This window comes from Balaenoptera musculus, chromosome 7 (genome assembly GCF_009873245.2).
Source record: "Balaenoptera musculus isolate JJ_BM4_2016_0621 chromosome 7, mBalMus1.pri.v3, whole genome shotgun sequence".
In the NCBI taxonomy this organism is placed as follows: domain Eukaryota; kingdom Metazoa; phylum Chordata; class Mammalia; order Artiodactyla; family Balaenopteridae; genus Balaenoptera; species Balaenoptera musculus.
The window spans coordinates 50,887,426-50,911,051 of NC_045791.1; the positions used below are offsets into that span (position 1 = coordinate 50,887,426).

Here is a 23,626-nt window from a genome sequence, read left to right on the forward strand (position 1 = left end):
TGGTTCTGGAAACAGGGATTGGGTGGGACTGTCAGCCAGAGGGATATATGACATTTGGGTACTGGCTGGAAAGCTGGAGGCACTAACATTTGTTGAGAGCCCATGTCGTGATGGGTGTATGCTAGATTCTTAACCTAGGATACCTTATTCAATCGTCAGAATAATCTGCCACTGAATCTTAGATGTTATGATTTGCATTAACACCTCCTCTTGACCTCACTCTCTGACTCAGAGCCCTTAGTCGTCAAGGCCTGTGGCCATTGTGAGGGAAATAATCTGTGACCACGTTCCATAAAAAATACAAATGATCAAAAATGGATTTGAATGTGTGACCTTGGATCCTCTGGCATAGTCATCTAAGGAGCTAGGCCAGCATATGTTTGAAAAAGGGAGAGAAATTCTATCACTCCTGAGGGCTATTTTTCAGTGTACACTTATATACATTTTTAGCCCTGAGACTTTGGACAATTCCTTAGAAATAAAAAAAACACACAGTTTGCTTCCTTGCCTCAGAAACAAAAACTTGCATGCATGGGCGTAACCATTTGGTTCACAAATTCCTTCTTTCATGGACAAAATTATCTGAAGTTAGAGAAAGTTGGACGGTTGGAGATCCAACTTTCCTGGTCTTGGTGCATCCCAAATGAGCCACGTTAATTAGCCAAAATCTTGGTTCATTGGAAAACTCCCATCCCCTGGAGCCTTGAAGTTCAATGTGTGTCCAAGGGCTGGAGAGGCAATGGGGAGAGGGAGGAGAGAGCCTTACATTTCACTGTTGGCACACAGGAATTGGGTGCTAGAGCACATGGGCAGGCACTGGGTGCTGTAACTATGCCGGACAGTATGGAAGTTATCTGGACACTCGCAAGTGAACCCACTGCCTCCTTCTTTGATGAGGCAGAGATGAGAACAGCCACCATTGTTGGTACTGCAGGGATTAGTCACTAGTGAAAGAAGGAAGAAAATATATGTTCATTCACTTAAAGAGAGTATCAAGCACAGACGCACTGATTACCGGCCGCATAAAACTCATCACCTCTTAGTAAAAAAAACGTTATCCTAGATTCATGCTTTGTGCAAAAGTTCATAAAGAGTACATATGGTAGAGTTGTTTTAGCAACCCTGTTGCTATTACAGAAAACTGATTTATGTGCTACCAGAAGTGAGGCTTACTCACTGGTGTTGGGCTAGAAAAAATGTGTCTCCCAAAGTTCTTGGAGAGCAGGTGGGAAATTTAGTTTACATCCATGTGCCCACAATCTAAGTTAAAGTTTTAATTTTCAGCAGATGCTACATTCTCTCATCCTAAGGATATAGGCAACAGAAGTTGCACAAGAATCAGGTGGATGGATAAACTGAGCAACATCTATACTACTTTTCTGGGCCACAACTCAGAGGTAAAGATGAATTTGAACTTCTGCTAAATAATATGAAGAATATTAACTTCCAGAAAAAAATATTTCGCCACTTCTCATTTTTCCTAACTTCCAAGTTTATCGTATGTTTTAACAAGACACCACGACAAAGCAGGCCCACAAAATCCATTCTATCCCCAAAGAATACTCCAGAACTTGGCTAGATATCAAATGCAAACAGACATTTAATAAATGATGTTTTATAGTTACTATAACTTTCTTTTAAGCATTTCTTTTAAACTAATCATTTCAGTAGATTGATGTTGGTAAAGAAATGATTGTTCTAAATACATCCATGTTATTATAATACATCTCTTAGGTGTTACAATTTATTGTGGTTACACAGGAAATGTCCTTATTTTTCAAAGGTGCTTTCTTAAGTATTTAGGGCTGAAATGTCAAAAGGCAACATAACAACTGTTGACTCTTATCAAAAAGAAAGCCCAGACTGATCTTTAAGAATAGAGCAGGTGCTATGAAAAAGAATTGTAAGCAGACTTTTCCAGGAATAGGGGAATAAACTCTAAAGATATTTCCATCCCCTCAACTCTCAGCATTTGCTTCGTAGAAAACATTAGCAAGTAACACCATTCCCAGTATAAATCATGATATTTATGCTTAAAAAACAAAAACAAGAATGGCATGCACAAGACCCTAAAGCAACTGTGCAAAAACTTCCAAATCACTTACTCACCAATTGGCTGCCTGTAGGGATGATACACACGGATGTCATATGGTCTGTGTGTTGTGTTCACCAGCACCACCCTATTGGACCCATTGTATTTGTTTCCCTTTTCAACTGTCTTTGTATTCCAATCTGTCCAATAAATGGTGTCTTCAAAAACAGTAATAGCAAAGGGATGAGGCAGTGTCCCAGTTTCATACACCGTGTGCCGATGGTAGCCCTCCAAATCAGAGTACCTGGAGTCGGAGGAAGGAAGAGTCACTCAGTGAAGATAATGCCCCTCCTCTAATGCCTTTAAGGATAGAGGATGACAAATCAATGAATAAAGTTCTAGAGGTAACTGAAGTTCAGATCTTCCTCAAAACTTTTAGTCTTCAATTAAAACAAAAACTAAACTTAAAGTTTATTTGGACTGAATGAAAGATGTAAAAGTTGCAAAAGCAATGCCTTAAAAATAGGAATAACCTTTCTCAAGTGCTCATGGAACATTCTCAAGGATAGATCATATCTTGGGTCACAAATCAAGCCTTGGTAAATATAAGAAAATTGAAATAGTATCAAGTATCTTTTCCAACCACAACGCTATGAGACTAGATATCAATTACAGGAAAAAATCTGTAAAAAATATAAACACATGGAGGCTACACAATACACTACTTAATAACCAAGATATCACTGAAGAAATCAAAGAGGAAATCAAAAAATACCTAGAAACAAATGACAATGAAAACACAATGACCCAAAACCTATGGGATGCAGCAAAAGCAGTTCTAAGAGGGAAGTTTATAGCAATACAATCCTACCTTAAGAAACAAGAAACATCTCAAATAAACAACCTAACCTTACACCTAAAGCAATTAGAGAAAGAAGAACAAAAAAACCCCAAAGTTAGCAGAAGGAAAGAAATCATAAAGATCAGATCAGGAATAAATGAAAAAGAAATGAAGGAAACGATAGCAAGATTAATAAAACTAAAAGCTGGTTCTTTGAGAAGATAAACAAAATTGATAAAACATTAGCCAGACTCAACAAGAAAAAAAGGGAGAAGACTCAAATCAATAGAATTAGAAATGAAAAAGAAGAAGTAACAACTGACACTGAAGAAATACAAAGGATCATGAGAGATTACTACAGGCAACTCTATGCCAATAAAATGGACAACCTGGAAGAAATGGACAAATTCTTAGAAATGCACAACCTTCCGAGACTGAACCAGGAAGAAATAGAAAATATGAACAGACCAATCACAAGCACTGAAATTGAAACTGTGATTAAAAATCTTCCAACAGGGCTTCCCTGGTGGCACAGTGGTTGAGAATCTGCCTGCTAATGCAGGGGACGCGGGTTTGAGCCCTGGTCTGGGAAGATCCCACATGCCGCGGAGCAACTAGGCCCGTGAGCCACAACTATTGAGCTTGCGCGTCTGGAGCCTGTGCTCCGCAACAAGAGAGGCCGCGATAGTGAGAGGCCCGCGCACCACAATGAAGAGTGGCCCCCGCTTTCCACAACTAGAGAAAGCCCTCGCACAGAAACGAAGACCAAACACAGCCAAAAAAAATTAATTAATTAATTGAAAAATAAAAATCTTCCAACAAACAAAAGCCCAGGACCAGATGGCTTCACAGGAGAATTCTATCAAACATTTAGAGAAGAGCTAACACCTATCCTTCTCAAACTCTTCCAAAATATAGCAGAGGGAGGAACAATCCTAAACTCATTCTACAAGGCCACCATCACCCTGATACCAAAACCAGACAAAGATGTCACAAAGAAAGAAAACTACAGGCCAATATCACTGATGAACATAGATGCAATATTCCTCAACAAAATACTAGCAAACAGAATCCAACAGCACATTAAAAGGATCATACACCATGATCAAGTGGGGTTTAATCCAGGAATGCAAGGATTCTTCAATATACACAAATCAATCAATGTGATACACCATATTAACAAGTTGAAGGAGAAAAATCATATGATCATCTCAATAGATGCAGAGAAAGCTTCTGACAAAATTCAACACCCATTTATAATAAAAACTCTCCAGAAAGTAGGCATAGAGGGAACTTACCTCAACATAATAAAGGCCATATATGACAAACCCACAGCCAACATAATCCTCAATGGTGAAAAACTGAAACCATTTCCACTAAGATCAGGAACAAGACAAGGTTGCCCACTCTCACCACTATTATTCAACATAGTTTTGAAAGTTTTAGCCACAGCAATCAGAGAAGAAAAAGAAATAAAAGGAATCCAAATCAGAAAAGAAGAAGTAAAGCTGTCACTGTTTGCAGATTACATGATACTATACGGAGAGAATCCTAAGGATGTTACCAGAAAACTACTAGAGCTAATCAATGAATTTGGTAAAGTAGCAGGATACAAAATTAATGCACAGAAATCTCTTGCATTCCTATACACTAATGATGAAAAATCTGAAAGTGAAATTAAGGAATCACTCCCATTTACCACAGCAATAAAAGGAATAAAATACCTAGGAATAAACCTACCTAAGAAGAAAAAAGAATTGTATGCAGAATACTATAAGACACTGATGAAAGAAATTAAAGATGATACAAATAGATGGAGAGATATGCCATGTTCTTGGATTGGAAGAATCAACACTGTGAAAATCACTAATTATTAGAGAAATGCAAATCAAAACTACAATGAGGTATCACCTCACACCAGTCAGAATGGCCATCATCAAAAAGCCTACAAGCAATAAATGCTGGAGAGGGTGTGGAGAAAAGGGAACCCTCTTGCACTGTTGGTGGGAATGTAAATTGATACAGCCACTATGAAGAACAGTATGGAGGTTCCTTAAAAAACTAAAAATAGAACTACCATACGACCCAGCAATCCCACTACTGGGCATATACCCTGAGAAAACCATAATTCAAAAAGAGTCATGTACCAAAATGTTCATTGCAGCTCTATTTACAATAGCCAGGACATGGAAGCAACCTAAGTGTCCATCAACAGATGAATGGATAAAGAAGATGTGGCACATATATACAATGGAATATTACTCAGCCATAAAAAGGAACAAAATTGAGTTATTTGTAGTGAGGAGGATGGACCTCGAGTCTGTCATACAGAGTGAAGTAAGTCAGAAAGAGAAGAACAAATACCGTATGCTAACACATATATATGGAATCTAAAAAAAAAAAAATGGTCATGAAGAACCTAGGGGCAAGATGGGAATAAAGACGCAGACCTACTAGAGAATGGACTTGAGGATATGGGGAGGGGGAAGTGTAAGCTGGGACAAAGTGAGAGAGTGGCATGGACATATATATACTACCAAACTTAAAATAGATAGCTAGTGGGAAGCAGCCGCATAGCACAGGGAGATCAGCTCGGTGCTTTGTGACCACCTAGAGGGGTGGGATAGGGAGGGTGGGAAGGAGGGAGACGCAAAAGGGAAGAGATATGGGGACATATGTATACGTATAACTGATTCACTTTGTTATAAAGCAGAAACTAACACACCATTGTAAAGCAATTATACTCTAATAAAGATGTTAAAAAGAAATCAGAAAAAAAAAAAACAATAGGAATAACCAGAGGAGTTTAAAGATCACTAATTCCTAACCACAGCTGCTTTCCTGCTGATGCAGCTGGTTCAGCTCTTGTAGGTTTATAACCTCTTATGTTGCTGTTCTCCATGAAGCATTCTTTCGATATCTTGGGATGAACACTATTTCCTAAGCTATCAGAAGAAATCAGAGGAAAGCAATCTAAAGCTGGACTTCTGTCTCCTCAGGAGGACAAGGGAAGAAGCAGTTTTCAGAGACAGCTTGATTCTCAGTATAACCTGAGCGGTATGGACTAGCTGAGTTAACCTAAAGGCCAGCAGGGTTAGCTTTGTACATACTGGTAGCACATGTATTATTAATCATGACCCAGACATTATTAGTGAATCTAGGTCTCATTCATTCCTGTGAACCTATGTCAGAATACTGATATTTTAATATTTAAAAATCTGGGAGCAGACCCTAAAACTCACAAGAGGTGGAATGAGCTATCAACTAAAGAAGTTGATAACATTAGCCATGTGATGTTAGAATTTTTTTCCAAAATATCATAATTTATGGAAACTTAAAGAAGGCATAGGAAAACCTGAATACCTTCTTGACCTCTGTTAATAAGACTGCAGATGAATGACCAGAACTTTGTCATTATCTGTTTCTTTAAAAAGGTCATAAACCAGAAAGCAGTCTTGAGGCCTTCTCCTTCAGTTCTTGCATGATCTCTATATAAAGAGCTCAGATACTTTTATGAGTATTTTTTGTCAAGTGTAATTTTTTTCAAAATAAATTTAATAGAATGACAGGATTTTTTAAACCTTTAAAATAGCTCTAGTGAATTAACGACAATTCCCTGCTTTTGCATGCAACAGGCTGTGTATCTGGGTACTAGTTCATAAATACCCAGAAGACATTACCATAGTCCAACTAGGCCATAATTAGCAATGCCCGGAAATAAACATGTACTGCTTGGCTAATAATTTGTATTATCTTTTTTACAAGGAGTATTTTTCATTGAACAGTATAATTTTTCCAAGTCTATTAATCATATATTTGGGAGGGTAGAGCAAAGTAAAGGGATAAGAGAATTAAGATGAGTTGAGCACTAAGCTGACTACCACAGGGGAGAGATTACTAGCTGCTTTTTTAGGAGTATAAGAAGTAAAAGCACCAAGACAAAATTCTGATCTGTATGACTTCAGAGTTCACGCTCTTTCTCTTGCACCATACCACAGAGCTCGGTGAATTGCCTGTAGGCACTTTAGTTAGAAGTGACTTCCAACAAACAGGCCAGTTAGAAGCTGCCTGGGATTAATACACTGGCAACACAAGCACTGGTGTTTGGAATGAGCAGTCACCCAGTTGGCTTTATTCTTTTCTAAGTACGTACTCAATGTAACCCAGGTGGGCATCTGTCCAGTAGAGTAGATCATTGGTGTAATCAATGGTGAGGCCATTGGGCCACTTGATCTTGGTAGAAATAATCACAGACTTATGGGTTCCGTCCATGCCTACTCTCCCAATGTATGCTCGGTCAGCCCAGTCTCCCCAGTAGACATGCCTGTTGGAGCAAACACAAAGGGTCAGTCCCTGAAGCCAGAAGAACTCAGTGGCAAAGACATAAGCTCTCTCCAATTAGAGAAATGGAGTTTACATCCGACAGAGTTTTTCATAAAGGAAAGAGAACTAACCGAAAATAATCTAACAGGGCATGATGCACAGGAAATGCTCAAGAATGAACATGATTAACTGGGGATTTCAGTGGATTTGACACGGAAAGTCCAGTAAAGGTGGGTTGTTGTTTTTTTAAACCATAAGTTACTTGCATGCAGCCAAAATATGTGACCTTGAAAGTGAAATGGTGTGTCATGGCAAAGAAAATAGAATAGCCGATGAATAGCATTTGAACAAGCCATGCTTCTACCCATAATACTAAGCCATTTACCAGGTAGGAAAAGCAGAAGACAAGCTCCAACAAGACACTGGCCTTGATATCACTACGTGAACAGCCTTTTTGGTAACAGAGGTGGAAGAAGGGCATGAAAGAAGAGCCCAAGATTACAGGGAGACAATACCCATATCGAGGGTGCAGGGCAATTCCTCTGGGATTGTCAATGCAGAAGGTGTTGTTGGCGTCCACACAGTGCTCGGCCAGCCTGCGGCGGTATCGACCATTGAGGTCAGAGACAGAAAGGCAATTCAGGTGGGAATCCACCCAATACAGCTTTCTGAAAATGGAGAAATGGAGAACCAGGAGTTATAGCCATTTTACTTGCAAAACAATGCACATTGAGCCACACAATTTCCGATCCAAGCACATTTCCCCCAGGCAAACAAGGACAAGGGGAAACACAGTTGACCTTCGTGCAATGAGACAACAAAAGATGCAAGAATGCGTGCTACTCTTCCTGTTGTAAGGTGATGTCACCTTACAATAGGAAATTCTGGGGCCACACTTCACACAAGGATTCTGGCTTTACTTGCTTCATGCAGCAAAAGGCATCTTTCCCAAGCAATGTTCCAGGCTTTAGAGGAGCAGGGAAGCAGAAGTGAGAGTGATCAATGAGTATCATGAGCTACAGTTTAAATGGTGGAGTCCAGGAAACAAACTTGTCTAAGTGTTATCATTGAGACTGCACAAGGGAACTCTGAATCATGGCATCCTTCAGATAAAGAAAAAGCTGACCCCCTCCCTGGCCCTGTCCCAGTAGGCTGGCAAAATGAGTTTCTTACCCTGTGCCAAGTTTTACTTAAACTCAAAAAGCTTTAGAAACTTATTAGAATCTCTTACCTCAAGGATATTTCAGTTCTGAATATATTGCTATTCAATAAAATCCATTTATTTTCTATAAGGCAGGGTTCTTAATCTGGGGTCCTTAATCTGACACCAGGGTAGCCTAGGCTCTGGGGGTGGGGCGTGTACCCTCTAAAACTGATGCAAAATTGTATAAGCATAAATTTGTTAAGTGCTTTTATCCAACGAGGGGTCTGTGGGTTTCACCAGAGTCTTAAAGTATCCATAACCTTCCAAAGGGTTCAAAACTCCTAGAATGAGTGTCATTTGAGATCTGATAGTCAATTTCTACTGAAACGATTTCTCTTCCAAAAGACCCCAATGTCTCCTTGCCAGAGGTAAGCCTGATCCAACCATGCGAGGTGTCAGAATATTTAACTGTTAGGACAGTAGCATCTTTTTAGGCTTGGGGATGACGGAATGAGTATGCATAAATGCACAAGCCTTGCTATTTAATTCTGTTGGGTAAATCCTGATGTATGAGATGGCCACAATTTTAGATTCCAACATTGTAGAGGGTAATAATAGCAATAATAATAGCAGCTATCTATTAAATGCCAAGCCCTGGGCTAAGGACTTTTTAAAATATTATATTATTTAAGATCTTATTCCTGTTTTCTTGATGAGGCTGCTGAGGCCCAGAGGTTGCTGATTAGTAAGAGCTAGAGCAGGAATTCAAGACTGGCTACACCACAGGGCACTCCGCTCTGTGGAGCTTACTGCCAACTCATTAATTTCTCTTTATTCCACAGTCAAAACACTGACCCAGTGAACAGAATATGGAGAAGACACTCTGTGCCCACTCCAGGAAAAATTAAGAGGACTGAGAACCAGCACAATTTTCCACGGTGCATAATGGTGCTTTGAAAAACTTGTATATCAAGTTTAAGGGCCTTGGAAACCAAACATCCTTGAGTTCGCTATGAACATCTTTATTGATATTGGGGAAATTGTTTCAAATTTCAATGTAATTAGTATCTTAGAACTGTCCCCTACAAACTTAAATGTGACTGGGTTCTATCCTGCCTTGTGTTTTAAGGAATGTTTAGCCTGGCTGTGCTCCTTCTTGAACATTTGAGAAAATGCTTCGGTCATGAGATATTTTATCCTACCCTCACCCTAGACTTTTTTGCTCCATCTTCCTCAGTACCACACATGTACCTAATTCTTTCCCCTGGTCAAGAACATGCCTAGAGTGAGAGGAAAGTAGCTGAAATCCAGGGGAAAATATCATCCTACCAGTTTTGGGGAGAGGGGGCTGAATGACAATATCAAGGCTAAAATATTATCTTTCCCTGCATTGCACCAAAGGATGAGATAGGAACAGTACCACAATTAGTTCTATTCCTGCAAATCATTAATCACTATGCTTTTTGACACCCAAAAGAGCCACTATATATAAAATACTTGTATTCACATGATTAATATTTTATTCATTTTTTCTGTAGGCAGTTCTTGAGCACCTATGGCAGGCCAATTACTATTCAGGTAGAACTAGGGGGCCAATTCTCCATCCCCCATCTTAGGATCTTTACCCTTAAGATGGTCCAACAGAGAAGATGTGGAAGAGTCCTCTGTAGGTCTGGGGTGACTGAAGCACAATAATATTTGCAGGCTAAGTGCCTACAGCTTCATGTCAACCACAAAGCCAAATATCTGATAGATTCAATATTCAATAGAGATGTGAAGAAGTGTGGTTGAGCTGGTAGAGTTGAATTAAAATATCACCGTCTACCTTAAAGATGCTCAGAGTTTCAAGTTAGCCATTCTCTATTTTACAACCAGCCCAGGCTGCGAATAAATAGCATTGTAAGCAGCCTGTGAACACCAGGAAAGCAGGGGCTGTGTCTGTCTTGTTGACCTCTAGACACCAGTTCCTAGCATAGCACTGCATGCAGGAGGCACTTAGGCAACAGCTTTAAATGACTGAATGCACCAACAAATGCATGCATCATCCCTTCACATCACCTCCAGTTAACTGAATGGCCAGTAATAACAGAGCTCTTTCCTCCTTTGTGATGCCCCTCCCCATGAAATTGATATCATAAATTCTTAAAATCACTAGATTTTAGGTTCTGTGGTATCCCATTTGATTATTAGGTACATAGCAGAAAAAAACAAAAACATGCAGAAGCATTAAAATGTATCCACCTATTAACCCAAGTTGGAAAAGATCAGTTCTCTGTTAGGATGAAACCATGGCTTGAATACTTTTTTAAAAACAGAAAGCCTTTTAACTCTTAAAAAGCACCTCAGGGCTTCCCTGGTGGCGCAGTGGTTGAGAATCTGCCTGCCAATGCAGGGCACATGGGTTCGAGCCCTGGGCTGGGAAGATCCCACATGCCGCGGAGCAACTAGGCCCGTGAGCCACAATTACTGAGCCTGCGCGTCTGGAGCCTGTGCTCCGCAACGAGAGAGGCCGCGATAGTGAGAGGCCCGCGCACCGCGATGAAGAGTGACCCCCACTTGCCACAACTAGAGAAAGCCCTCGCACAGAAACGAAGACCCAACACAGCCATAAATAAAAAATAAACAAATAAAAATTAAAAAAAAAAAAAAAAAAGCACCTCAGCTTTTTCTTACCTGGTAACCCAGTCGACAGCCAGACTTTCTGTACCCGGTAGATTGTACTTTAGGACTGTCTCCCTGTTTGTCTTATTCAGAAACATTCTCTCAATGACTTTATTCTCTATATCAAGCCAGTACAATCTCTTTTCTACTCGGTCAAAATCCACTGCCACAGCATTACCCAGTCCTTGCAAGATGAGGGAGTATAAATGACCATCGATAGTGAGATTTCTCAAATAGTAACGGTTACTAAAAATGAGATCGGGCTCGATGTTGCTGTTCTGCCGGCAGGTCTTTCCATCTGGCTCACGGATGTAGCCTGGGGCACACTTGCAGATGTAAGAGCCCAGTAAGTTCTCACACTTCTGGCTACAGACAAAGGGCGTCTCCTTGCATTCATCAATATCAACACAAGTCCGCTTGTCAGACAACAGCTTGTAACCAGGGTTACAAGAACAATAGAAACTGGTTAAAGTGTCTGTGCAATTGTGGTCGCAGCCACTGAGTGAAGGGTCATTGCATTCATTAACACCTGTAGGTAAAAGACAGTTATCAGAGAACCTAAGTTGACAGCAATGGATCCACCATAATGGTCCAAAGTCAACCTTCCCACTGGACAGACCCAATCCTTTTTGTTTCGTTTTGTTTTGCTTTGTTTGGACAGACCCAATTCTTAACGAATCATGCTAAAAGACAGATAAGAAGGGATTTCTAAAGGTCCTACATTATTCAAAAGTCAATCTTACTCAACTTCCTCCCAACTTGATCCTTCACCAGTGGTTTTAACAACTAATACAACCAACAAGTTTGACTTCTAATCCTATACCTGTCAATCTTCTTTTAATCGATAAATTTAGAAGTAAAATAGCAGGAGAGAGGAGAAAGAAGAGCAGAAGAGCCCACACAGCGGTGTGCTGGTAAAACAGGTCTGGGGTGTGGGGTGGGATTGGGGGAGGGGGGAGCTCTAATTTGTAGCCTCTTCCATTTCACTGGTGCCACGACTCACACCATGGCCAATTTCAGGCTCCCAGTGTGACATCCCTGAACGTGGAGATGGGAAGAGAAGCGCTCACTTGACTGAGAAGCACAAATGGGATGAGCCACCCAGCACCCCGGGAGGGTACCTCTGGCTGGTCCTGTGACACATGGCCATTCACATTCAAAAACTATCTACGGGCTTCCCTGGTGGCGCAGTGGTTGAGAATCTGCCTGCCAATGCAGGGGACACGGGTTGGAGCCCTGGTCTGGGAAGATCCCACATGCCGCGGAGCAACTAAGCCCGTGAGCCACAACTACTGAGCCTGCACGTCTGGAGCCTGTGCCCCGCAACAAGAGAGGCTGCAACAGTGAAAGGCCACGCACCACGATGAAGAGTGGCCCCCACTCGCTGCAACTAGAGAAAGCCCTCGCACAGAAACGAAGACCCGACACAGCCAAATAAATAAATAAATAAATAAATAAATAAATAAATAAATAATTTAAAAAACTATCTACACAGCAGGGAGAACATTTCCTTAAGATTCTATATTTTATAAATTCTAGACTGGTTTACTTGTGGGAGTTCGGTGGGGCCGGGGGGAGGGGCTGCCAGTTAAACTCTCCCCTTTAGTCACCTGAGGATGAAAATTAAGAACAGGCTAAGGGGATTTCCCTGGTGGTGCAGTGATTAAGAATCCGCCTGCCAATGCAGGAGACACGGGTTCGAGCCCTGGTCCGGGAAGATCCCACATGCCGCAGAGCAACTAAGCCCGTGCGCCACAACTACTGAGCCTGTGCTCTAGAGCCCGCGAGCCACAACTACTGAGCCCGTGAGCCACAACTACTGAGCCCACGTGCCACAACTACTGAAGCCCGTGCGCCCAGAGCCCGTGCTGCACAACAAGAGAAGCCACCGCAATGAGAAGCCTGTGTACCGCAATGAAGAGTAGCCTCCACTCGCTGCAACTAGAGAAAGCCTGCGCGCAGCAACGAAGACCCAATACAGCCAAAACTAAAAATAAATAAAATAAATAAATTTATTAAAAAAACAAAAAAACAAAAACAGGCTAAGGAATCCTAGCAGAGAGGCAGTGAAGGCAACAAGTCATTGCAAGAGGCCAAAAAGAATCAACATTCTCTGCTGTTAGATACCGATGGTCTGAATTTGTTCATCTCCTGTTCTCTGTAATGACTGCCTAACTCATGAATTAGTCCAAAAAATGTTTGTGACTGACCTTATATACCAAGAAATCCTTGCTTTTTGCTAGACAAGCAATAGTAATTTTCTGGCAATGTTCTACTTAGAGAACCAACTGACAAGTCCTGCTAAGTCATGAAGGGTTGAAAATCCACATTCAGTCCCCCTGGTTTCCTTTTCCCCAATCTTCTGTTATACTCACCACATCCTTTCTCATCACTATTGTCTAAACAGTCATCTAGGTGGTTGCAGACTTTCACCATCTCGATGCAGTTCCCATTATCACACCTGAACTGATGAGGGGGACACGTGGTTTCCGGGGTGTGACACAGGTGCTCCAGCTCATCCGAGTCGTCTCCACAGTCATTTTCCCCATCACAGACGAAGGCCTTATAAATGCAGAGCCCATTCTGACAGGTAAAATGGACCTTGTCGCAGGCAGGGTACACGCAGTCCCTCTCATCACTGTAGTCACCACAGTCGTTGCGCCGGTCACACCTGTGTTATGAAACCCAGTACCACTCTTGAGAGGGTTTTTTAAATATGTTTCCAGCATTTAAAATCAGAATATTTCAGGTGAAAATCCAGATTCCCAACTTCCCTCCAAACAAATGACGCTGACTAGTGTCTGCGTCTCTTAGCTGGAGCACTTGCCCTAGGTCCACCTCACCTGCCCCTCACTGTTGTCTGGTTGACCCTGAGCCGCAGCGCCCAGACCCATTTATCATCATGCTCACACTGTTATTTTTCTTACAGCAGAGAGAAGAGAATGAAGTATTTCTTGTACCCATGCCTCTACTCCAAGTGGAAAACCAAGAGCCTCAGCTACCCCAAGAAAGAACTTTCTTCTAGCAAGCCCACTTCATTCATCTCTCTGGCCCTCCGTGCAAGGTCACATTATGACCTTCATGGACCCTAGGCACTTTTGCCTTCATGGGCCCCTTCCTCCATAAAAATATTTATTTATTTATTTATTTCCCTAGAATAGTCAAATTCATAGAGTCAGAAAGTACATTGGTAGATGCCAGGGGCTGGGGGTCAAGGGGAGTAGGGAGGGGGAATGGGGAGTTAGTGTTTAAAGAGGACAGAGTTTCAGTTTAGGAAGGTGAAAAATTCCGGAGATGGATGATGGTAAGAGTTGCACAGCAATGTGAATGTACTTAGTGCCACTGAACTGTACACTTAAATATGGTTAAAATAGTATGTTTTATATTATGTGACTTTTACCACCATAAAAAAACATTTATAATTAAGGACCACATTGGTATAAAGCCAGATATATTATTTGGTATTAAAATACTTTCTTTGACCTAAAATTTCTCTTTGTTTTTTCTTTTGATTTTAAAAGAAATCCAAACATTTTCATAGACCACTAAAAGTACCATAGGCTCCAGGCCCCAGTCCTGCCTCATGGAAGTTTAGGTTTGTTGGTAGATTGTTTAATCCCCAATTCACCTGAACCAGTCGGGGATACACAGTCCATTACTACAGGTGAACTCCGTTTCAGAGCAGGATCTCCTGGTGCAGTTCTGGTGCTCATCATAGGCATCAGAGCAATCCGCATCGCCATCACAAACCCAAGACTGAGGGATGCACCTCCTGGATGGAGACACGCTACTCACACAGAGAAACTCAGAACTTGAGCAGCTGTGACTCTCTGAAACCAAAGCACATGAGAATCAGAAATCACATGAGAGCTCATTCTAGAAGTCAAATTCATTCTGAACCATTATTTATCTTGCTTTACATTACATAGTAGTCTGAGGGATGAAAGGAAATGAAGGGAAAATAGGTAGACAAACTACCCTCCCAAATTTTCATTTTAATTGCTTTGGATCTTTGATTTTTTTCAGAAGTAAAAAGTAAAGTTAATAAAACACCTCATTTAGTTTTCCATAAAATTAATGTAAGGTCACATTTTTCCCTTAGGCCTATCAAAACTACTCACATTTTATTAATTGGATACCAAAAATCCCTTACATTTGGTAACATATTTTAGTTTACAAAGTATAATCACACAAACACAATGTGAGATAGGCATTTTTATGCCAGTTCTACAGATGAGAAAACTGAAGCTTGCAATGGTTGACTAGATAGCTCAAAGTCATAGAATTTTCCAAAAAGCTAGGGCTTCTTTCCTAGGTATATAGGATCTGTGTATGTCAATAAGAGTTGTCAGCAACCAAGACACTGTTAGGAAAGAGCTAAGATGCTAACATGTAATCATGAAAGCCTGCAGAATAAAATACAGGTACTTTATCCAATCTCACTGAGGGTAAAGAGGAGACAAGAGGAAGGGAGTCTTGGTGAGGAGATATGGGAGAAAAGTATATGCTACAGTCCATGTTTGTGCAGCTGCCAACCACTCATTTCATAGAATATATGTAGAACCATGGACCACCACCAAAGTCGTGGACATATGAGGTAACAATCAAATGCAAACATCATGGAGTCATTGTTTTTATTATTCTACCATGGAAAGACAGTCTTCCAAGACACCTTAGCTAAGAGTTCTATGCTCTGTTGGTAACGGGAGATGATGTTCCATGATTCAGTTAAAAGGAATGACCCCCCCCCCACCCCCTAACAGCTCTAGGTATTTTCTGTTGCATTTAGGTAATGGAAATAATGTCCTAAAAACTGCAGGCACAGTTAATTGCAACACTATTAAAACTGCTATTAAAAGTGGCCAACTGAGTTCTCTTTATCTGCTCTAGAAATGTAGGACATTATTTCCATTACCTAAATGCAACAGAAAAAAAATAAACATTAAAATCATTTTTCATCATTTTAAAGCATTTAAGTGGATGATATCAAACATTCTTGAGCGTAAAAATAAAGGTAACATTCTATCTGTGTGCATTCAATAAAGAGGAGCCTCTCTGACAACCATATACTCCAAAGACAGAAAAAGAAATCTGCTGAGTTTCCCTGGAATGTGACAATGCAGAGGAATTGATTGTTTGCACTTACCACAGTGGTGTCTTTCATCCTCATCACTCATGTCCCCACAGTCATTATCACCATCACAGACCCACTCTACTTGGATGCACCTGTTATTGTCACACTTGAACTCATCATTGAAGCATGTTGGCTCAGAAAACTCTGAAAAAATATAAAAAGCACTCTTGGTGAGAAGAGTGGTTTGCAGTCCAGGAATCTTGAGAGAAGCCTACTACAGCATGGGCTATCTAGAACACCAATTAGAGTTCTTTAATCATATCCCACATGTCAACGAATCAAGTTGTCATATGCCAGTAAACCCAGAGACCCCTCAAAATTAGCCTAGGGCAAAAGAAAATTTAATTTTAACCACTAAAAATACAGCACAATGATAACAGTAAGAAACATGACCTTTCATAAGTTGGTAAGAAAAGAGTACATATCAATACAGTCTTTGAAAGAAACATATCCCCTTTGACACAGGAACGCTACTCCTAGAGATCTAGCCTATAAGAATCTTCCCACATATGCAGGATGTTCATGCTAGCATTATGTCTTATAGTGAAAAAATGGAAACAACCTAAATATCCATCAGTTGGGAAAGGGATAAAAACACATGGAACACCCATACTTTACAGCAATATTCAGCAGTGCAAAGGAATGAGATAGAGCTGCATTTTCTAACTGACAAGATATTGTTAGGCTAAAAAAAAAAAGTGGGGGGGAAATTGCAGAAAAAATATATGTAGTAAGATCCCATTTGTGTTTTAAAAACTACATGTCAGGATATATAGATAAAGGTAAGAAGAATTCACACTTAATAGTGATTATGTCTGGGGAGGGAGGAGACTGTAGGAGGGTGAAGGAATGGGGATTTTACTCTTTTATACACATCTTATTATTTCTTTAAAATAATATCTGTGTATTGGATGTTCACCAAACTTATTGTGGTAATCATTTCATGATGTATGTAAATCATGCTCTATACCTTAAACTTACACAGTGCTGTATGTCAATTATATCTCAATAAAACTAGAAAAAAAAATCTCTGCATGTTATGAGAATGCATTCATATTAGATTGTGTGTTTACTTCTATTTAAATATGTCAGACAGTTGGTACTAATTGCTATTACTATGACTTTGGTTCCCATGGAGAAGTCTGGAAACTATATTTATTCTTCATATATCTGAACCAATAGTTCATATATTTAAACCAATCTCTAAGACTATTCTACCCACCTAACAGTTATTAATTATTTCCTTTACAGATCCTCAAAACTCTATGTGCCCTTTGTTTTCTCAAAACTCTTAGGGTTGGGGAAAAAGAAATTGGCAAAGAGCTTCTAATACCACTTTCTATTAGCCACAGAATTTGAACCTGAGGGAAAATAGGAATAGAAAATAGTCTGAATTCAGCTGCAAAACTAGGCTAATGGTCTTAAGAAAATACACCTCCAAGGACTTCCCTGGTGGCGCAGTGGTTGGGAATCCGCCTGCCAATGCAGGAGACACAGGTTTGAGCCCTGGTCCAGGAAGATCCCACATTGCCGTGGAGCAACTAAGCCCATGTGCCACAACTACTGAGCCTGTGTGCCACAACTACTGAAGCCCGCGTGCCCTAGAGCCCGTGCTCTGCAACAAGAGAAGCCACCATAGTGAGAAGCCCGTGCACCGCAACTAGAGAAAGCCAGCGTGCAGCAACAAAGACCCAACGCAGCCAAAAATAAATAAATAAATAAATAAAAAGAAAATACCACTCCAAAAAAAAGCTTTATATGTGATGGTACTTACTGCAGTGATATTTATAATAAAGAAAAAAATAAAGCAATCTAAATGCTTAAAATAGAGGCAGTTAACTCAATGATCACATAACCACTCAATGGACTATCACACAGCCATTAAACAGGAGTATGAAGACTTTGTAACAGGGGTCAGCAAACTCTCTCTTAACCAGACAGTATACATTTTAGGCTTACAGGCCATATGTTCTCTGTCGCGCCTACTTGACACTGCCATTGTAGCAAAAAAGCAGCCATAGCCAGGAGGTGGCTGCATCCTAATGAAACTTTATTTGTAAAGACAAGCAGCTAGCCCATGGCCATAGTTTGCTGACCCCTATACAGCAATATTGATGGACAAAAAAGCAATGTATTAGATTTTACCTTTATATTTTTTAAATTATGTAAAAAAAATTGTGCATGGATATAGATTAGGACTTGCAGAGGTAAATAGCAGCCTTCAAACACAAGCAACATACAACTGCCTCTAAGAATATAACTAGAAGGTCCTTGGAACATCTCAGGAAGCTCAGATGGCCATCGGACCCTACCTCCTCAGCTGGCACACAGAACAGGAAGAAATGTGTGCCCCTCATATGCCCCCTCCACCTGTATATGATGATTTCAATCACTCTTGGATCCTCCCACAGTCTTATGGGTCAGAACTCAGCCAAATTCAGAAATTCCAATTCAGAGTCCATTACAATTAATTGAGTTCTACAAGCCAGGCAAGTACCAGGTGCATCACCAACATAATCTCTTTTCATCTGCATCGATCAGCAACCTCCATATCCTGATCAACAACCCACCCAGTGCCCTGCATGAACAGGTTTTTAATGAATATCTGCTGAGTGGTTTCAGCAAAAAGTGCAAACATTCCGCAGCCAGAACCATAGTCTATATTTGAAGTAGTGGGAAGAGGGTCTCCAGCCTCATTACAATGTTTTTCATGCTTGCTTACTCTCTTACCACAAGTGTCAGGTTCATCAGAGCCGTCAGAACAATCTCTTTCGTGATCACAAAACCAAAAGCTAGGAATACAGGATCCAGACGTGCAGTGGAACTCATCGCTCTTACACGACTTAGAGACTGCAGGAGGGAAAGAAGATAAAACCCATGAGCAACACACAAGCTTGTTCCAAATAACCTGCCTGTATCTCTGATCTGGATACGAGTTGCCAAGAAAGGCAGGCTGAGGCCTGGGAAATGAGTTTTTGTATAAGTTTTCCATTGGGAGGGAAGAGTACGGGAGAGCAATACTACGCCAGTTTCCCAGAATTTTTTTCTAAATTCCAGAAATTCAAAAATGAATTGCATTTGTTAGAAATACCAAGACTATTTTTTTGACACATGAAATCACAAATTATAGATAAAAGAAAACTTGGTTCTATGTTTTCTGCCATAACATGAAATAAAATAAATGCTATTGAAAAGCAAAAACAATATAACCAAATCTGAGTTCACCCTACACACAATCTTTTAGCCATCTTAGACCATGATTCTAGAGAGTTAGCAAAGTTCTGCTCTTATTCATCCTTGTAATTCATCTGAGTAAATGACTCTGCCTACACGTGAACATTGATTCTTTTCTCACATAACCTGAGGTAGTTCTGGTCTGATGTGTTTTCTAGATTTTCTGCTACCTCTTGCTGCTGTTTTTACAACTGACCCCTGCTCTTGGACTGGAACCTGGCCTGGGGACAATCACTAAGTTCTTAAAGGATGCATCTATTTACACCAATAGTCTCAAAATCATCGTGCTTAAGAAAGGCCTTTTAGTTTAATAGATACAGGAAATTATTTGATTAAACCAAATGGCTAAATATGAAATTAAGGTTTCTGAAAGTCAAACATATGAAAAAGAGAGAAAAATTCTTTCAGTTACTAATGGCTACTACAAATGTATTGAGAGCATATACAAGGGCTCAATGTGCAAATTCTGCCTGGAGTTCCTGAAGACAAAAGGTCTTTAACTGCAGAAAGTTAGGCATTAGAGCTGGTCTCTGGAAGAAATATTTGGAGTCAGGCATTCAGCCACGGAACAGAGAGAAGGGGCTTCTTATGCCCCTACAATTACATCCTAAAGTAACTGCCTACTGAATCTACTTACAAGGTCAATTTGAGATGACAAATTGAAATTAGCCCAAACACCCAGGCGATGTATCTTTGCATTAGCTCAAGACATGCATCCCTGGAACTACAGAAAGAGAAGCAGGTTTATCTTACCGCAGAAAATAGGGTTTTCATCACTCATATCTCCACAGTCGTTGTCTCCATCACACAAGAAAAGATGAGGAATACAAACAGTTGAATTCATACATTTTACGTATCCAGGCTGGCACGTGCGATCAGCTTGAAAAAGACAACCAGAAAAACATTTGGAACATACCCACCACATATACATCATACACGTCCACGCTAACAGATCTACTGCAGAATCAAACCACCAGAAGGGAAGGATGTTCAAAGCTATCACAGAGGTATGATCCACGACACTTATGGGATGCCATACATTCTACAGTAAAGAGAGATATTTCCAGCTGATACCGGAGGCCATGGAGGAGAGGGGAGGCTGCTTTATAGTTTTAATTGTCCATTTTCATTATTTAATAGCATCAGCATGACTCCCCACTCTTGGTTAAATAAATGATGGCATATCCACACAATGGAGTAATATGTAGCTGTAAAAAGGAATGAAGAAGATCCCTGTATATTGATAAGGAATGATGGTATGATCTCCAGGATATATCAACAGTAAGAAAGCAGAACACTAGGCTATCTTTTGTGTAAGAAAAATGATGACAGTGTGTGTGTCTAGCAAGAAAGAAATGCTTACACTAAAAACAACAACAATGATGAAAAGATAAAACTAATGAAAATTGTAACCCCTATGAACAGATTGAGAATAGTATGGAGAGAGCAGGGTGGAGAGGACAAGGATGAAGGACTTCTGTGAATGTACCTTGTCATATAATTTTGACTATGAAACCATGCACATTATTTTATATAAATAAACATAATGAAATAAAAATAGATAAAGAAAAGCAATTCCTAAAATTTGGAAACAGTAACAAATGACTGCATATTCCTAGTGGGAAATAATCTAAGAACAGGAAGGACCTAAAATCTTTAATTATATTTGTGTGGTTACTTTGAAATTATTATAGGCATGTTGAAATTATTATAGAATAAAGCAAATAAGTGACTATGTTAATGTCACTTATTACAAACCAAGATTTTAAGTAAAAGAGACATGATTATAAAATCCAAAAGGTAAAAAACCTGTTATCCCAAATTAAAATGGAAAATACCAATATCATTTTTTTTCCCTTAAGAACTGTATTTCCTAGCTCTGTCCAATAAAAAGGCCTAGAAGCAATAAAAGCCAAATAGGAATGGGTAACACAACACTGCAGTAATTTTTAAATACCACAAAAGGAATGAGGCCAATTCCAGGTCTGAGACAGGAAATGTACAAGTCTGTGCTATGGAAGACTGAATGGGGTCAAGTCAAAATAACAGAGAACCCAACTTTACCAGGGTTCCTGCTGGCTGAAGATAGAACAATTAAGCACCGAAACCAGTAACTTACGTCACTGCATTAAAATTCAAAAACGTAAAAATCCATGAGTTTAACACAATAGTAAAAACAAAACAAAGCAAAAACTTAGTGCTCATTGGTCACTAACTCATTACTCTCAAAAATGACAAAGGGAAAGAATCAGACATTTACCCTGCAGAATTTTATTTCAGAGTAACAAAACAGTTAATAAGGGAAATTTCTTCTTTATGGAACATCAGCTAATAAATGTGCAAGGAACAATAAAATTTTTAAATGCCTATTTTGTAACCCTTAAAGTAATAATGAATTTATGGAACAACCATCCATGGATGCTAAAACCACTGGGTGAAAGGTTGATGGGAACTTCCTAAGGGAAGATTCAGGCTGACTTCTAAATTCACTAATTAATTTCATCCTCACTTAAAGTGGAACAATCAAGCATTATGTGCTTCATTATGTGATACGACAAGAAATAGCTCCACCTATGAAGTGTTCTTGCCCAAAGAATTGAGTCTAATGTAATCAAATCTCTAGGCCTCAATTCCAGCCTAAATCAACGTGTAGACCTTGCCTGAATCCTAATTTGAACAGAGCAACTGTTGACATTTTGGGGACAAGTGATAATATTTGAGTATGGACTGAGTACTAGAGGATATTAAGTAAGTATTGTTGATTTTGTTGGGCATAATACTGGCATAGTAGTTGTTTTTCGAAAGGTCTTTATCAGTGATATGTATGTCTGGGAGTTGCATTAAAATACTCAAAAAAAAGTTTGGAGAGATAGATGAAACAGATTGGCCACTTGTTGATTAAAAAAAAAAAAGCACACCCAAATAAATATTGTGTTTAAGTGCCTACAAAAGCAACGGAGCATGTAGATATACCCAAACTAAAAATACATTTGTGCTCACGCTCCGCCCTTTTGTTTTCTCAAGGTTCTAAAGTGCAAATCCCAGAAATTTTGGAAAATCAATTCACTAAAAAGCAATTTACCAGAAAAACTAAAGAGACAAATCATTTCAGTCAACACTGTACTACGTACCTTTTTGCACAACAAACATTAAACACAACACATTAATCAATCATTTTTGTCATTAACCACTGGTAAAGCTTTAAAATAATCAGATGTATAAACCAAGGAGAAAATACTGAACGTTAAATAGTCAATGGTTGTACAGATCCATAAATTTAGGTGAATAATTCAACTACTAGGTAGAATTGTTCTAAAAAATCACTTAGGGGCTTCCCTGGTGGTGCAGTGGTTGAGAATCTGCCTGCCAATGCAGGGGACACGGGTTCGAGCCCTGGTCTGGGAAGATCCCACATGCCACGGAGCAACTAGGCCCGTGAGCCACAACTACTGAGCCTGCGCTTCTGGAGCCTGTGCTCCGCAACAAGAGAGGCCGTAATAGTGAGAGGCCCACGCATCGCGATGAAGAGTGGCCCCCGCTTGCCACAACGAGAGAAAGCCCTCGCACAGAAACTAAGATCCAACACAGACAAAAATAAATAATAAATAAATAATAAATAATTTTTTTTAAAAAATCACTTAGTAGACTGTATTAAAATGAAATGTATGTTTTAGATGAATACTATGGGGTTTTTCTCAGAAAATGCATTGTCTTTATATAAAAATTTCATCTCCCAAGCTCTAAGACTTCAAGACTCCAAAGCACAAGTACTGAAGATGAACTTACAGCAATTTTTCTCATCTGAAGCATTGTGATCATGGCAGTGGTCCATCCCATCGCAGACTAAGTGATGCGGGATGCACTTTCCATTATTGCAAGTAAATTCCGTGGTTTCGTTACAAGACCTGAACAGGCACCCTGCCTCATCACTGTTGTCACCACAGTCATTGTAGTGATCACAACGATAACGATATTGGACACATCGCCCGTTGGCACAGGTGAAGCTTGTCAAAGGGCAGGTGTGATATGCTAAGAGGAGGGGAAAAAAAACATTGAAGAAGCTTCTGGATTAAAGCATCATCCCATTTTCTAAAAAGATACAAGCAAATAAAATAAGACACTTTGGGTTTACCTTCCAAGGCAAAAGCTGCAAAACACATGGCATGCAAAGTGAGATAACACTTTAAATTAGTTAAATTAAGCAAATATTTTGTATGCGTCTTTAGCAAATGAAGTATTTTAAGCAAATGGCAAAGT

At 39.8% G+C, this 23,626-nt stretch overlaps 1 protein-coding gene across 1 annotated transcript in view; it reads right to left on the bottom strand.

Annotated features, from left to right (window-relative positions):
- LRP2 (LDL receptor related protein 2) overlaps positions 1–23,626 on the bottom strand; it is a 197,517-nt gene that overhangs the window by 39,263 nt on the left and 134,628 nt on the right. The window contains exons 44-54 of the mRNA XM_036858038.1: positions 23,156–23,398; positions 20,123–20,248; positions 18,866–18,985; positions 16,148–16,279; positions 14,630–14,831; positions 13,377–13,672; positions 11,014–11,530; positions 7,712–7,864; positions 7,027–7,197; positions 2,110–2,336; positions 767–944 (exon numbers count right to left, since the gene is read on the bottom strand). Coding sequence (XP_036713933.1) covers positions 767–944; positions 2,110–2,336; positions 7,027–7,197; positions 7,712–7,864; positions 11,014–11,530; positions 13,377–13,672; positions 14,630–14,831; positions 16,148–16,279; positions 18,866–18,985; positions 20,123–20,248; positions 23,156–23,398 — 2,365 coding nt within the window. The remainder of the gene's footprint in view (positions 1–766; positions 945–2,109; positions 2,337–7,026; positions 7,198–7,711; positions 7,865–11,013; positions 11,531–13,376; positions 13,673–14,629; positions 14,832–16,147; positions 16,280–18,865; positions 18,986–20,122; positions 20,249–23,155; positions 23,399–23,626) is intronic.